Source organism: Plectropomus leopardus, chromosome 13 (assembly GCF_026936395.1).
Source record: "Plectropomus leopardus strain MGB_pleo_1.0 chromosome 13, ASM2693639v1, whole genome shotgun sequence".
In the NCBI taxonomy this organism is placed as follows: Eukaryota; Metazoa; Chordata; class Actinopteri; order Perciformes; family Serranidae; genus Plectropomus; species Plectropomus leopardus.
In genome coordinates, this window is record NC_142188.1 from 4542076 (window position 1) to 4556013 (window position 13938).

The 13938-nt window shown below is 37.5% G+C and overlaps 1 protein-coding gene across 3 annotated transcripts in view; it reads left to right on the forward strand.

The window, feature by feature from the left end:
* itsn1 (intersectin 1 (SH3 domain protein)) overlaps window positions 1–13409 on the forward strand; it is a 58012-nt gene extending 44603 nt beyond the window's left edge. For all 3 annotated transcript variants that reach the window (XM_088086758.1, XM_088086757.1, XM_042501981.2), the window contains 15 exons: window positions 1952–2073; window positions 3097–3203; window positions 3587–3688; window positions 3952–4033; window positions 4665–4763; window positions 4866–4949; window positions 5177–5260; window positions 5787–5918; window positions 6039–6119; window positions 6830–6951; window positions 7142–7224; window positions 7316–7399; window positions 7615–7679; window positions 8554–8662; window positions 8769–13409. In XM_088086758.1, the coding sequence (XP_087942884.1) occupies window positions 1952–2073; window positions 3097–3203; window positions 3587–3688; window positions 3952–4033; window positions 4665–4763; window positions 4866–4949; window positions 5177–5260; window positions 5787–5918; window positions 6039–6119; window positions 6830–6951; window positions 7142–7224; window positions 7316–7399; window positions 7615–7679; window positions 8554–8662; window positions 8769–8917 (1505 nt within the window). In that variant the 3' untranslated portion in view covers window positions 8918–13409. The remainder of the gene's footprint in view (window positions 1–1951; window positions 2074–3096; window positions 3204–3586; window positions 3689–3951; window positions 4034–4664; window positions 4764–4865; window positions 4950–5176; window positions 5261–5786; window positions 5919–6038; window positions 6120–6829; window positions 6952–7141; window positions 7225–7315; window positions 7400–7614; window positions 7680–8553; window positions 8663–8768) is intronic.
* Window positions 13410–13938: the final 529 nt, after the last annotated feature.

Consider the following 13938-nt stretch of genomic DNA (forward strand, 5'->3'; position numbering starts at 1 on the left):
TTTAACAGATCCTCAGATCAGTTTTGTGACCGATGGTCGAGACTTCTCCCAGTCAGAGTGAGTATTTTAGTTTAGAACAAAGACCCAGTTCGACCAGAGCCGTGCTCCACGCCAGCCGGGGCGATATTATCCCAACAAAGCCTGTTTCGACGTGCTAACTGTCCCATCCGCAGCAGTTTTTGTCCCTGTTCGCATTAACTTTAAATCATTTCGGGGACTCGCGGTGCTGCAGGTGGAAGCTACACACACTCTGCATTTATAGAGTGAATTTATGGTGCAGGATTTTAACATTTAAGTCTTTTACCATTTTTAACAGAACACTCTGCTGTGACGCACAGCTCTGGTCTAATCTGGTTTATTACAAATAAATAAATCAAAGCTCTGTATGATCTATAGTTAATCTAATGAATGGTAACGGTTGATGCTTCGTGTGGATTATAAATAGCAACTCTGATGAATGGACGAATGGATTCACGGCCAAATGTAATTAGACTGCACTCAGTGTCAGTGAATGAGCCAGTGAGTGAAAATAAAGCATGAATGTTACGAATGGTCGGACGGATACGCAGACGAACGTAAAGGATACTTGAATGAACGCGTGAATGAAAATGTACAGAATGTTAGCGTAGCGTTGGTCGTTTTATTGGTGGAGATTTGATGAAGCGGTTAATCTGACTGGTCCTGATGATTAAATGCTCTGAGACAGACTCAAGTCGATGGCGTCGTCACTGTTTCACACACATGAAGTTACTCAGACTTCTTATGTACAAAGAAACTGCTTTAAGCTTGAGGAAGCTTCTGATTAAACGAAAAGATAAAGCGCTGACGTTTACAGTCATAAGTCTGTTACATTAAACATTACAGAGTAACATTAAAAGAGAGAAAAAATGATGTCCTGAGTGTGTTATTAGTGAGTAATATTACCTGAAGCTGCATTAGTTACTAGTTTGATCAACTATATAAGGCATCAGCAGTTGTTTTCAGCTGAAATATAAAAATTTCAATTTTAGAAGCAAAAATATATATCGGCTGTACGGAAGCATAATGCGAAAATTAAAAAAAAAAAAAAAAAATCTTGTTTTTCTGCAAAAGTTGATGGGACTATAATCTCTTTTGTTTTCTTCCTGAAAACTCAAAATTAAGATTTATTAGTCTATCTTATTCAGAAAAATATTTCAAGATATTTTTTGGTGATTTAAATAAAAAAAAGAAAATGATAAGAAAAAAATAGATCTTTCTTAATTTCAACTTTTGTCCGTAAGGACAGAACACAAAGAAAGCTAAATATTTTGGAAGCTACTCAATAACATTATTTTTTTTACTTTTTTGCAATCATCTTAAATCAGTTTTATTTTATTTATTTATTTATTTTTTTAGATTACATTATTCGGGCTTTTATTGCCTTTCTTGACAGGACAGTGTGAGTCAAACCTGCGGCCGCTGCGGCTCACAGCCTCTGTACACGGGGCACCGCTCTATCCACTGAGCCACCAGACACCCCTGCTGAAAACAATTTTAGGTAACAAAAGTCATGAATATCCTCATAATTACCACACTGTTGGTGAGTGTGATATTAAGTGCAGCTGCACGCCAATATCCAGACGGTTTCTGCTCTCTACAGTCAGAACAGAAGCCCGATTAGGAAGCTTTCTTAGCAGAAAATAACTGCTGCCATAAATCCAAACTTTTAATAGCCATTTGTCTTTAATCTTTACACACATACACACAGATTTTTGACAAGTGAATGACTCAAACACACAGATTCATGCACACTGACTCACATGACAGACTTTCGACTCAAACGTTCCTCCAGAGTGTTTCACTGCCTGTTTGTTGATCTCAGGTATGTATTTTGTGGTAATGTTGGTGGTATTATGTGTTTTTCTTTTGCCTTTTTTTTACTCCTTCCACGTGTCAGAACGTTTAGCGACTGCGGCCGTTTGTATTTCAGGGTGCGCCGACCTGCACCTGCTGGACATGCTGAGCCCCATGGAGAGGAAGAGGCAGGGATACATCCACGAGCTGATCGTCACCGAGGAGAACTACGTCAACGACCTGCAGCTCGTCACAGAGGTAAACGCAGTCTTCACAGCTTCTGTAGTCAAAACACTTCATAAAACACAAAATATTTACCAGTTTTGATGGATGTCAATTAGAAGTTTTATAGTTATAGGATGCTCTATGTTGAGTTTCATCTACAGATACAAGATGACCAAGAAAAACAATAAATACTTTTAGTTTTGTGGCATTTAAATGGTCAAAGTGGAGACTGAAAATCAGCCTAAAACATTTTCTTTTCTATATTTTGCTAAAGCTTTTGACACTGCCATTGACACATTAAGACAAAACTCAAAACGGACATGTTTTTTTTAAGTCTTGATTTCATATTTTAGTTTGGTATAATCTTTATTTTTGTCTGAATTGATAATACAAGTTTTATTTTGTTTCTGTTTTCGATGTATGCACAAAATATTATGATATTTTCTTGTATTCTTCTATTGCCATTTATTGTTTTGTGCCTTATTTACTATTTCTGTGCCATTTAATTTAATTTGTACTGCAATTTGATTGTTTTAAACTTGAGCAAATTGGCATAATTTCTTTTAAAAACACGGGAAGAAGGCAATGGAAAGCTTGGGAAGAAATTACCCCCCAAAAATTAAGAAGTTAGTTGAAAAAAAAAATTAGCCAAACAAGAAAAGGAAAATAAAATAAAATGAAACATGCTAAAGGAGATGACCTGAAAGAGTACTTAAAGAGTAATATGAATTCTGTTATGTATTTTTAAATATCTAGTTATGATAACTGGAATCATGGTTTTTTAAAATAGTTTTCTAAATTCAGAAAATTTCTTGCAAATTTTCACAAAATGTCTTGGTAAGTTGCTCATTGCCTGCACACTTGATTTGACTAATGCTGACTTTATTAATGCGGTATAAAACTCAGCAGATTAATTTAAAAGAAAAAGAAAAATGTACTAATTGCTGGTTTTTCTCACTATTGGTGAAATCCGTAGTAACTTTTCTGTGTGTGTGTGTGTGTGTGTGTGTGTGTGTGTGTGTGTGTGTGTGTGTGTGTGTGTGTGTGTGTGTTCAGATTTTTCACAAACCTCTGTTAGAGTGCGAGCTGCTGACGGAGAAGGAGGTCGCCATGATCTTCGTCAACTGGAAGGAGCTCATCATGTGCAACATCAAACTGCTCAAGTAAGAATGAAAAACACACACACACACACACACACACACACACACACACACACACAGGCAGTGTGTTTTTGTTTCACATTACAGACTTTTGCATTCGAGTCTTTTGTGTCAGTTAGTTATTTTTATTTCAAAGATAACATTTGTCTCAGAAGGTTCAGCTGTTGGAAAGATGCTGGAAAATAAAACCGTTTTTGTTCCTTCTCTCCCCAACCTGACCCAGAATGGTGCACTACATTTAAAAAAATTTTTAAAAATCAATTTTAAAATTTTTGTTTTTCTGACACTTTTTCACAAAGTGTATTTATCACAGATGTTCGGTATTGAGTTAAAAACACAAACAGCAGATCAAACTTCTCGTCGTGCTCTCTTCTCTCCTCCTGCAGAGCTCTCAGAGTGAGGAAGAAGATGTCGGGCGATCGGATGCCGGTGAAGATGATCGGTGACATCCTGACCAACCAGCTGCCTCACATGCAGCCGTACATCAGGTTAATGAATGCTCATTTAGACGTCTAAAAGCATTTTGTTTTATTTTTTTGGAAAAAATGAATCTTTTGATGGTGAAGGTTACTGACCCCTCGCTTAAACTGATGCGACTGTGTGCACTTTGTAGGATAATGTAGCTATTGCCCAATAGTTTTTTTTCTTTATTTTCTTGTCTTTGCTTTTGTTGTATAAAGTTTTGATTTATAGGGCGCACGTTTTAAGGCAGATGTTGTTTTCTAATTCTGTGATCAACTTTTGTGTTCAGATTCTGTTCGTGTCAGCTGAACGGAGCCACGCTGATTCAGCAGAAAACTGACGACAACCCCGAGATCAAAGATTTCCTCAAGGTTCAAAATACACACACACACACACACACACACACACACACACACACACACACACACACACACACTTATCCTTCATGTGCAATTGAGTTTATATTGTTTGCACATATTTTATGTATATATTTTTTTCTAGACTGAGTTTTTGGCACCTTGTAAGTTAATGTCATATTTTGCACCTTGTTTTTCTTATTTACTTGGCGTCTTGTTTTTTATTATTCTTTTTTTATATATATATATTTGTCATTATGTTTTTTCACTGTTTTTTACTATTACTTTTCTTTTTTATCATAGCTGCTGTAACCCTGCACATTTCCCCACTGTAGGACTTGTCTTATCTTATCTTATCTTATCTTATCTTATTTTATCTTATCTTATCTTAGCTTATCTTATCTCATCTTATCTCATCTTAATGTACAGCAACTGATATCACATCAATTCCATAAAAAACTAAGGTTAATCTCCAAAAGCACACTAGACTCTGGTATGATTATAACAGATCCACTGGTCAAAAATTCAACATTAATTCTTTAATGTTTAACTTCGTTCTTGGGTTTTGCTAAATTTTAAATTATAAACCCTCTCAAGTCTGAAAAGTCCTGACTGAAGAGTTTTTCTGATGCCGTCTCTCTGTCAGAGGTTAGCCATGGATCCCAGGTGTAAGGGGATGCCTCTGTCCAGCTTCCTGCTCAAACCCATGCAGAGAGTCACACGCTACCCGCTCATTATCAAGAACGTACGTATGACACACAAACACGCCTGAATGCCGCTCACGGTCAAAGAGATGACGCGTTCAAATTGATTGTTTCTTTCTCTTTTTTATTTCCTGTCATTATAGATCTTAGAAAACACTCCAGAGTCACATCCAGACCACAGCCATCTGAAAGCGGCTCTGGAGAAAGCAGAGGAGCTCTGTTCACAGGTGAACACACACACACACACACACACACACACACAGACACACACGCACGCACGCACGCACACACACACAAACACACAAATGTTTATTTGAGTTTATGTTGGTAAAAGTCTGTTGTACAGTATTTGAATTTCATATCTTCTGTAGTATTCAACATTGTATTATTTTAATGTGCAAATGATTAAGTAGGTAAAAAGTATTTTTATTTTGTCGTGTTTTTTCTTTTTTAGGTGAATGAGGGCGTCCGGGAGAAGGAGAACTCAGATCGTCTGGAGTGGATTCAGGCTCACGTCCAGTGTGAAGGCCTGTCTGAGGTCACTGTGACACACACACACACACACACACACACACACACACACACACACACACACATACACACACACACACACACACACACACACACACACACACACACAGAGCGATCAAGCGTTCTGGACACTGTTTACAATATGAACGACAGACCGTCTCCACACTGATAATACAGACATTAACTTGTGTCTCCGGTCGTCAATACGCTTCACCTGCAGAGTGAATCATTTATCACTGTAGGTAAAAATAATTTCCTCAGATCTGCTGATTTCATCTGAACAACTTTACATAAACAAACATGTAAAAAAAACAGTCATTTTTATTTATATTTACTGTTAGGTTTCATGAGTTTACAGAGAATACTGTGTCACTGTCAACTCTTGTAACTTGTAATGGGCATTTATTATAATAATAATAATAATAATAATAATAATAAAAATAATGATAATAATAATAATAATAATAATAATAATAATAATAATAATAATAATGATGATAATAATAATGACGTTGTCCCTCTCTGTCCTTCAGCAACTGGTGTTTAACTCCGTCACCAACTGTCTCGGTCCCAGAAAGTTCCTCCACAGCGGGAAGTTGTTTAAAGCCAAGAGCAGCAAGGAGCTCTACGGCTTCCTGTTCAACGACTTCCTGCTGCTGACACAGGTGAGTTCACGCCGCGTCTTCACCTCATCTCAGCGTGAACGCTCTCATGTGACAGATACAGTTACTGCTTACTTTTCAGATTAAAATTTCATTTAATTTTTCTCTTCATCCGTCCCACAGGTGACCAAACCTCTGGGCTCATCAGGCTCGGATAAAGTCTTCTCTTCCAAAACACACCTGCAGTACCGCATGTACAAGACGGTAAGATGCCACAAACACACAGTACTCATATGTACATTTACACACTTTACTGCTATCTGAATAGACTCAATCGCTCTTTAACTCATGACGTAAATGTGTTTATTTTAGGAAGTTGCACGGAGTTAAAATGTATTAAACTCTTTTATTGCACAATATAAAACATGTTTTTGGGTTGTCTGTCCATTTGTCCCATTTTGTAAATTTATTTAAATTTGGCTTAAATATCCACTCTGACTTAAAAATGAACAAATTAGATTTTAAGGTCAAAGTTCAAGGTCGCTGTGACTTCGTGCGTCTCATTCTTGTGGACGCGATATCTCAAGAACTCCTCCAGGGAATTTCTTCAAATTTGGCACAAAAGTGCACTTGGACGCAAGATTAAACTGATGAGAAATTGGTGATCGAAGGTCAAAGGTCAAGGTTACTGTGCCCTTCTTAAGCATGTTTTTGGCCAAAACGTAAGAATTCATATATTAATCATGACAAAATTTCACACAAATGTTAATAAGGATAAAATGAATTTAAAAGAGTTTTAAAATCGCTGTCTGTTTTGTTAAATTCCTGAAACTCTGGATCCCTGCAGACAATTGCAGTGTTTTTAAAGTAAAGTATAATTTATTTTAAATAAATGGACGTGCAGTAAATGAGTCTGTAAGCCATGCATGACTCACACTAACTCCCACTAACTGAGCTTTTCTTGTCTCTTTCAGCCAATCTTCCTAAACGAAGTGTTAGTGAAGCTGCCGACAGACCCGTCAGGAGACGAACCTCTGTTCCACATCTCCCACATAGACCGAGTTTACACGCTCAGAGCCGAGAGCATCAATGAACGGTAACGCAACACATGATGAATACTGTGCTTTCTTTACAGCCCGTCTTATTTCTTAGCTTTAGCCATCATCACTTACATTTGTGAAAATATTTGACTGAAATGACAATAAACTTCCAGCTTTAGTGCAGACTGATGTACTGTCTGCGGCCTCAAAATGTCTCTTTTCGTTTGTTTGTGTGTGTTCATGCAGGACGGCGTGGGTTCAGAAAATTAAGGCAGCTTCAGAGCTCTTCATCGAGACAGAGAAGAAGAAGAGAGAGAAGGCGTATTTAGGTATCTCCTTTTTCTTCCCTTCATCCTGGATGTTTTGTCGAAGGCAAACGAAAGACATTTACTGATTTTGATGTAATGTTCTTTGTCTCAGTGCGTTCTCAGAGGGCCACAGGTATCGGCAGACTGATGGTCAACATTGTGGAGGGAATCGAGCTCAAACCCTGTCGCTCCCATGGTACGTGCACGCAACTTTTACCAAAGTTTAAAAAAAGAGCAAAGGTTTGAATTATTTGTGGTACATTTGTAAAAATATAATATAAATATATAAAAAAGATATTCCAACTTATCTGAAGTAGCAACAGTTTGTGGTCTACTGGTAAAAAAAACAAAAAGAGAGACGTTACAAATATAAATAAATATATATAAATATCTGCTTGTCTTAATTTCCAGGAAAAAGTAACCCGTACTGTGAGGTGACCATGGGTTCACAGTGCCATATCACGAAAACATTACAGGTATGACTTTTGTTACGTTTACCTTGAGGCAGAAAGCGCCATATCCTGCCGTCCATTTTACTTTTTTATTTTTTAGTATTTTTATAGTCTGTATTTGGTGTTTTTTTATTATTGTATCAAAATGATTTTTCTCATACATTTGTGCAATACGATTGGATTAACTTGTCACGTATAATCCTTTCATGTATGTATATAGCCCTTTATCTGGTTTATATTTTATTTATGTCACTCCATCCTAACCATCATCATATTTTACATCCCACTGCCATTTTATCTTATATTATCTTTATTCTGATCTATATCCTATATTTGTCTTATTTTATCTATTTTAATCTATTCCATCTTTATTTGTACTTTATTTATCAACATCTTATTTTATCTTTATTTTTATTGTATTCATTTTTTATCTTATTTTATTTACATTTTTGTCCATTTACTATTAGGTTTTATTTTATCTTATCTTTATTTATCTTACATATGACCGAGGCGGTCAAACTAAACCAAACTTAAGTTACTGTAGAGATATTTCGGAGGATTTATTGTTGTTTGTCTTCCAACACTTACTCTGTGCGCCTCCTTTAGAGACTGATAAGCCAGCGCTCTTATTATTTATTAAGTGTTACATACAAATCAAGAGATGATCTAAGTCATAGAGAAGAGTCTGTTTTTGGTGAAACAGTTAGGTCTTATTAGAAATTAAACTTTAAAGGTATATATATATATACGGATTTATTGTCCAATTCAACTTTGAGCTGACTGTGGATCCGATCATTCATTTCACTGCTGTTCTCTCTGTGTGTGTGTGTGTGTGTGTGTGTGTGCGTGCGTGCGTGCGTGCGTGTGTGTGTGTGTGTGTGTGCGTGTGTGTGTGTAGGACACATTGAATCCGAAGTGGAACTCCAATTGTCAGTTTTTTATAAAGGACCTTGAACAGGACGTCCTCTGTGTCACTGTGTTTGAGCGAGACCAGTTCTCGCCTGACGGTCAGTCGTAATCACACACTGCTTTTTAAAAGATAAATGCAGCAGAGATAAATGGCTTTTTTTTACATTTTCATCGCACGCTCTGTCCTCGACTTCCTCCCCGCAGACTTCCTGGGCAGGACGGAGATCCGGTTGGCTGAAATAAAGAAGGACCAGGGCTCTAAAGGACCAATCACCAAACGGCTGCTGCTCCACGAGGTTCCCACGGGAGAGATCGTTGTCAGGCTGGACCTCCAGCTGTTTGAGGAACCGTAAAATATCTGGACAGGATCATACGGGGCTGGACTCAACCAGACAGGAATAAGTATTATGAGGACCAGATAGCTGGGCTGGATTAGACTGGATTCTCTCAGTTTCGTCTGGTTTAGTTTCTTACTGGCTGATAATATTTCAGGAGATTGGCACATTCAGCTGAGAAAAATTATCAGTGTTCACCATTTTCTTTTTTAATTGAATGAAAAAACTGGATAATAAGTGGTGCTCCGACACCAATTCAACGTGCTAAAAGAAAAAAAAGAAAAAAAAGCCAACATGGGCCAGCAGTGCCACACCGCAAAATCTAGAGCGACAGGCGCTCACCAACAACCCGACACTGACCAGCGGCCGTCCGTTGATCCGGTGTATCGATGCACATACATGCATTTTAAACACTGCAGCAGTCTGAGCACAGACAGCAGGGGACAGTGGGACAAACTGTCCTTAATTCGGTTTTAACCAGTCTGCAAAAATATAATAATCATGATAATAATAATAATAATAATAATAATAATAATAATAATAATAATAATAATAATCTTTATTTATACAGCACCTTTAGTACACAAAATGCTGCTCAAAGTGCTTAACATGCAGAAGTGCTCAAATTTAAAACCAAACAATATATAGAAATATATATTCTTTCAAATATGACAATGAATAAAATAAAATAATTATACAGCACATTGATACTGTAACTGTGGAAATTTGCTGCAGACAGGCCAAGACATTTTAAACAACAAAAGTCAAAACAGTAAAAGCGCAGAAAAAAGAAGCATAAAACAAGTGTATAAGAAATAAAAACCATAATATGCAATAAAAATAAATAGAGGGTGGAGTTTCTATCATTTCTAGTTGTTTTGCACCACATTCATCTGAGCTGAGAAGATACATTTTAAACATATTATCTCAGTGTCAGACTACTATCAGTTTTTAAAATCATATTCCACGTAGCACTGGAGGTCTTCAGGTCCTCATAAATCACTGAACCTCTTAAACCCTTCAAGTCTTACATGCATTATTACAACTTTATTTAAACTGTTTTTTTATTAAATTTCTTGAAGTGATGCTTTTCTGCTTTAAAATGGCAGATTGGTTCTATAGTGGGAGAACAAGCTGCTCTCATAACGGACTCAGAGAAAGACGACAAGTGTCCGTTACTATTCCTGTCCAGTCGACGTCTGTCCTCATTTAATCTGGTCCAAAACAGTATTTAGTCCAATCTGGTTCAATCCAGTCCAGTCTTTACGGTTTCTCTTGCTCTGCTTCATCAGACAGTCTGACAGACACTCCAGTGACAATCCCAGCCCTCCTTCTGAGTCCCATCAAGCCCCTGTGTGTGTGTGTGTGTGTGTGTGTGTGTGTGTGTGTGTGTGTGTGTGAGAGAGAGAGAGAGAGAGACACGGCTGGTGTGAATGACTGTATGATTGTCAAGGTGGACAGGCTAATTAAAGGTACGGCTCATTGTACTTTTTTTTTATTTTTTACGTCAAGTCTTAAACCTCTCAGAGTGCCGGACTCGTCAGGCTGTCGGCTGTGAGGCGGCTGCGTGTGAAGGGACTTTGCTGTTTTAAATTTTGGTCGGTTCTGACCTTCGCTGAACACTTGCCATGTTATCTCAGAAAAACAAATGTACAGGTTTAATGAGAATCTTAATGCTAATAAGCTTAAATTTATAGAAAGATTTTAGCCTAATCTATGACAAGTGTCCAGTGTAAATAAATATCACGACGTCCCGTTTACGCGTGTCGATTATAAAGATGCTGATAATAACGTGGCTGAATCAGGCTCACAGGGAACAGGTGACAGCTAACTTAATTTGAGGTACTGTAAAGAATGTCTTCATTTGTTTTTTCGTGATGCACACGGGGGTCGTGGTTTTAGGGGATTTCCGCCAAACCTTTGTTGTTGCTGCTGTGTGGAGCTGTCACAGTGGCCGTCACTATGCAGGGGAGGAAAAACCCTGAGAGAGTCGCGGGGCCCGGAGCTGGACGGGGGGCCCCTCAAACACGCTAGATACTGCAGACACGTGTTTTATAGGAACAGACTTTTAGATCATTTACACACTCTAACCCTGAGGAAGTTCAGTGTCAAAAAAATAATGATTTTACTGTGCGACGGCACTCCCAGCACTTTGAAAACACAAACACTGTCGCTGATATTAGAGCAGAACGCGATGCGACTGAGCGGCGTTACACAGTGGCCATTTTGAATAGTCAGAGAGGGAAACTAGAAAACATTTAACATAAAATGTTCCTAAATATACTGTATGTTTCTTTTAATGACACAGTTTTTTTTTTGTTTTTAATAATCACTGTACTTCTAAGCAAACATTATTCAAACAGGGAAAGGGTAGATTATATTGAGCGGTGGATTAATTCACGTTTGGTGCTGTAGTGAGTATTTGGGGAAGCAGGACGGTGTATGACCTTGTTTATACCTGGTCTTAAAATGAGTTTTGGGCAGCTCTCAATACAAGTGTAAACCAGTGCGCATTGTGATCTGATCACTCAAACCGCCTGCCGAGGTGTCCTTGGACGCTTTTGACCACATATCCTCCGTAGTGTAAACGTTAATGTATCCTCATGCGTCCCTCCTGTGGACTGAATATAAATATGGACAATGCATCGCCATTTACTCCCCCTGTACAAAAATGAATAAAAAATAATTAGGGCTGGACCCAAATATTTGGCTATTTGAGTATTCGTTAATGGGACACACAGTGACAGAAATGATCATTTTACCCAACGGTTATTAAAGTGTTTATTGACTACGTAGAGTCATTCCCGTGTTGTGTTCAGCGCAGAGACGCAAACACGTGAGCTGCCCTTACTTACCATTTCAGACGCGCAATGAAATTTAACAGACTAATTTTGAACACAGGTTGTTATACTGATAACTGTCCGAGTTTTTTTATTTTATTTGACAAACTGTTAAGTGTCACAACCGTTGACAAGCAGCTGGAGGCACACCGGGCTCTCTCACCTGACGCTGAAGCTCCGCGCCGCACTGGATCTCGCCTGAGACGCTGGTCACTCTCGCTCTTTATATTCAGTCTGTGTTGAAAACAGAAACTCGATAACATTTAACATAAAAAATAGCTCGTGCATACATTTCGTTTTTTAAAATATCTAAGCAAGCTTAAAGAAAAAGAGAAGCTGAGCCCTTCCATTGGTTTTTTGATTATGGCAGAAAAGCTCTGTGGCAAAAAAAAAAAAGTTTATGATACTCACATGTTTTGTTTAGCAATATAATCTTCACAAATGAACACCACTTTTAGGATTTTTGAGGCCTAAATGCAATCACCACAAGTGAAAAGCTAATGTTGGCTATAACCGAACTACATGATTTAATGTCAACACAACTACGCTGTTAAGTCAATGCGACTCAGTTTGATGACGTTCTGTAGTCTCATTTAACCACATTTATCCACATTTAACATTTAACCACAAAGCACTGAACTTTTTTTAGACACATTAAAGCTCCAAAGTTCACAGCCGGGTATTTAATGACATATTTTATGGCGCAGAACAAGACATTAAAGTCTCTTAAGCTTGTTTAAACCACAGTCCTTATTTCAGATATAACCAAAAAGCAGTTCAACCTGTTGACTTTGTTTTGAGGCAACTGGGAGCGCAAAATTTTAAACTAATTTCTGGCATTTTGGACTCATTCCTGCACCTCTATAGGGTTTTGTAATTGTTCAGAAAGGTGGAGTATTTTAAAAAATAACTTTCATTGTGTCAACTTATGCAAGAGAACATACAAAATTAAAGGTTGCAAAAAAAGATTTTTTTTGTTTTAAATAATGAAATAGTATTGTCACCTGTTTATTTATTTTTCTTGCTATTATTTAAAAGGGCAACAAATTTAACCTCCTAATGTTGAAACATATCACACACAATTTTCTTTTTAAAAAACAAACAAACTCAGGATTTACTTTGAAGGCAGCGTTAATCTTTCCGCGAGTGTTCAAAATGGCCGCTGCATTAGCTAACACTGTCAGTGCGCTCGCTCAGCAGACTCGTAGACACGTTAGTACGCTCGCTACTCGGCCAGTTAGCAAACTTAGTTAGTTAGTTTAATTTAATGCCACGTTTACTGAATTACCACTGAGACAACCGATAGTTACCTTAGTGACCAGCCACTGTCCAATCAGAAGTCAGCGAGGCTCAGCCGGTTGCAGCAGCTCGACTGTGGAGGAACGTGAATGTTTGTGTTTCCCCAGACTGATGATGATGATGATGATGAAGAATGATGATGAATTTGTCTTAATATCCCCTCCCTCCCCCTCCCCCTCCACACTGAATCGAATCCAGTTTGAACCCGTTCTTACTGTCGACCTTCCAGGTTGTGTATAATACTACTGCTATCTGAGAGTTAATATATGAGCGCTATGGGGGGCGATAGAGAGCCTGCTGTTAATTATCACTGTAGAAGATGATGTACGTTGTTGTCTTTCAATGTTCAGAATAAACTTCAGTTGGACCAAGACTGCAGCACTTTGTAATATTATTTTTTCTGGCAAAAAAAAAAAAATATATAAGTAGTGAAAATATACCCAAAAGCCTGCAAAATAAATCAGAGTTATTGCGATATGATAAAGGGATCGGAAGAAATCCTGGACACTTTTATACTTTCAGACTTCTTAAAATCCTTTAAAGACAACGACTTTAAGAGGAAAAGTTCTCTCATTCTCTTGTTGAACTTCATGAAAATATTTACACACGCAAAAAGATAAAATAAAAAAAGATGGAGAACCATTAAAAAAAAAATTGGAACCACTAAAAAAAAGTGAACCACTGAGAAACATGAAAAAACATTCAAACTTTTTAGAGTTTGTTTTGTTTTGCTTGACATGATAGCTAAAAGCCTGATAGCCAATTTATGCACTGATTTAGTTATTTTTGCATGTTAAAAGTTGCAAGTAAAAATCAAGCAAAGGACATCCAAATAAGGTCTTTTTTTTCCCTTTTTCTGTTTTCTATTGTTACTTAAATGATGCAAATAAACATTTTAAA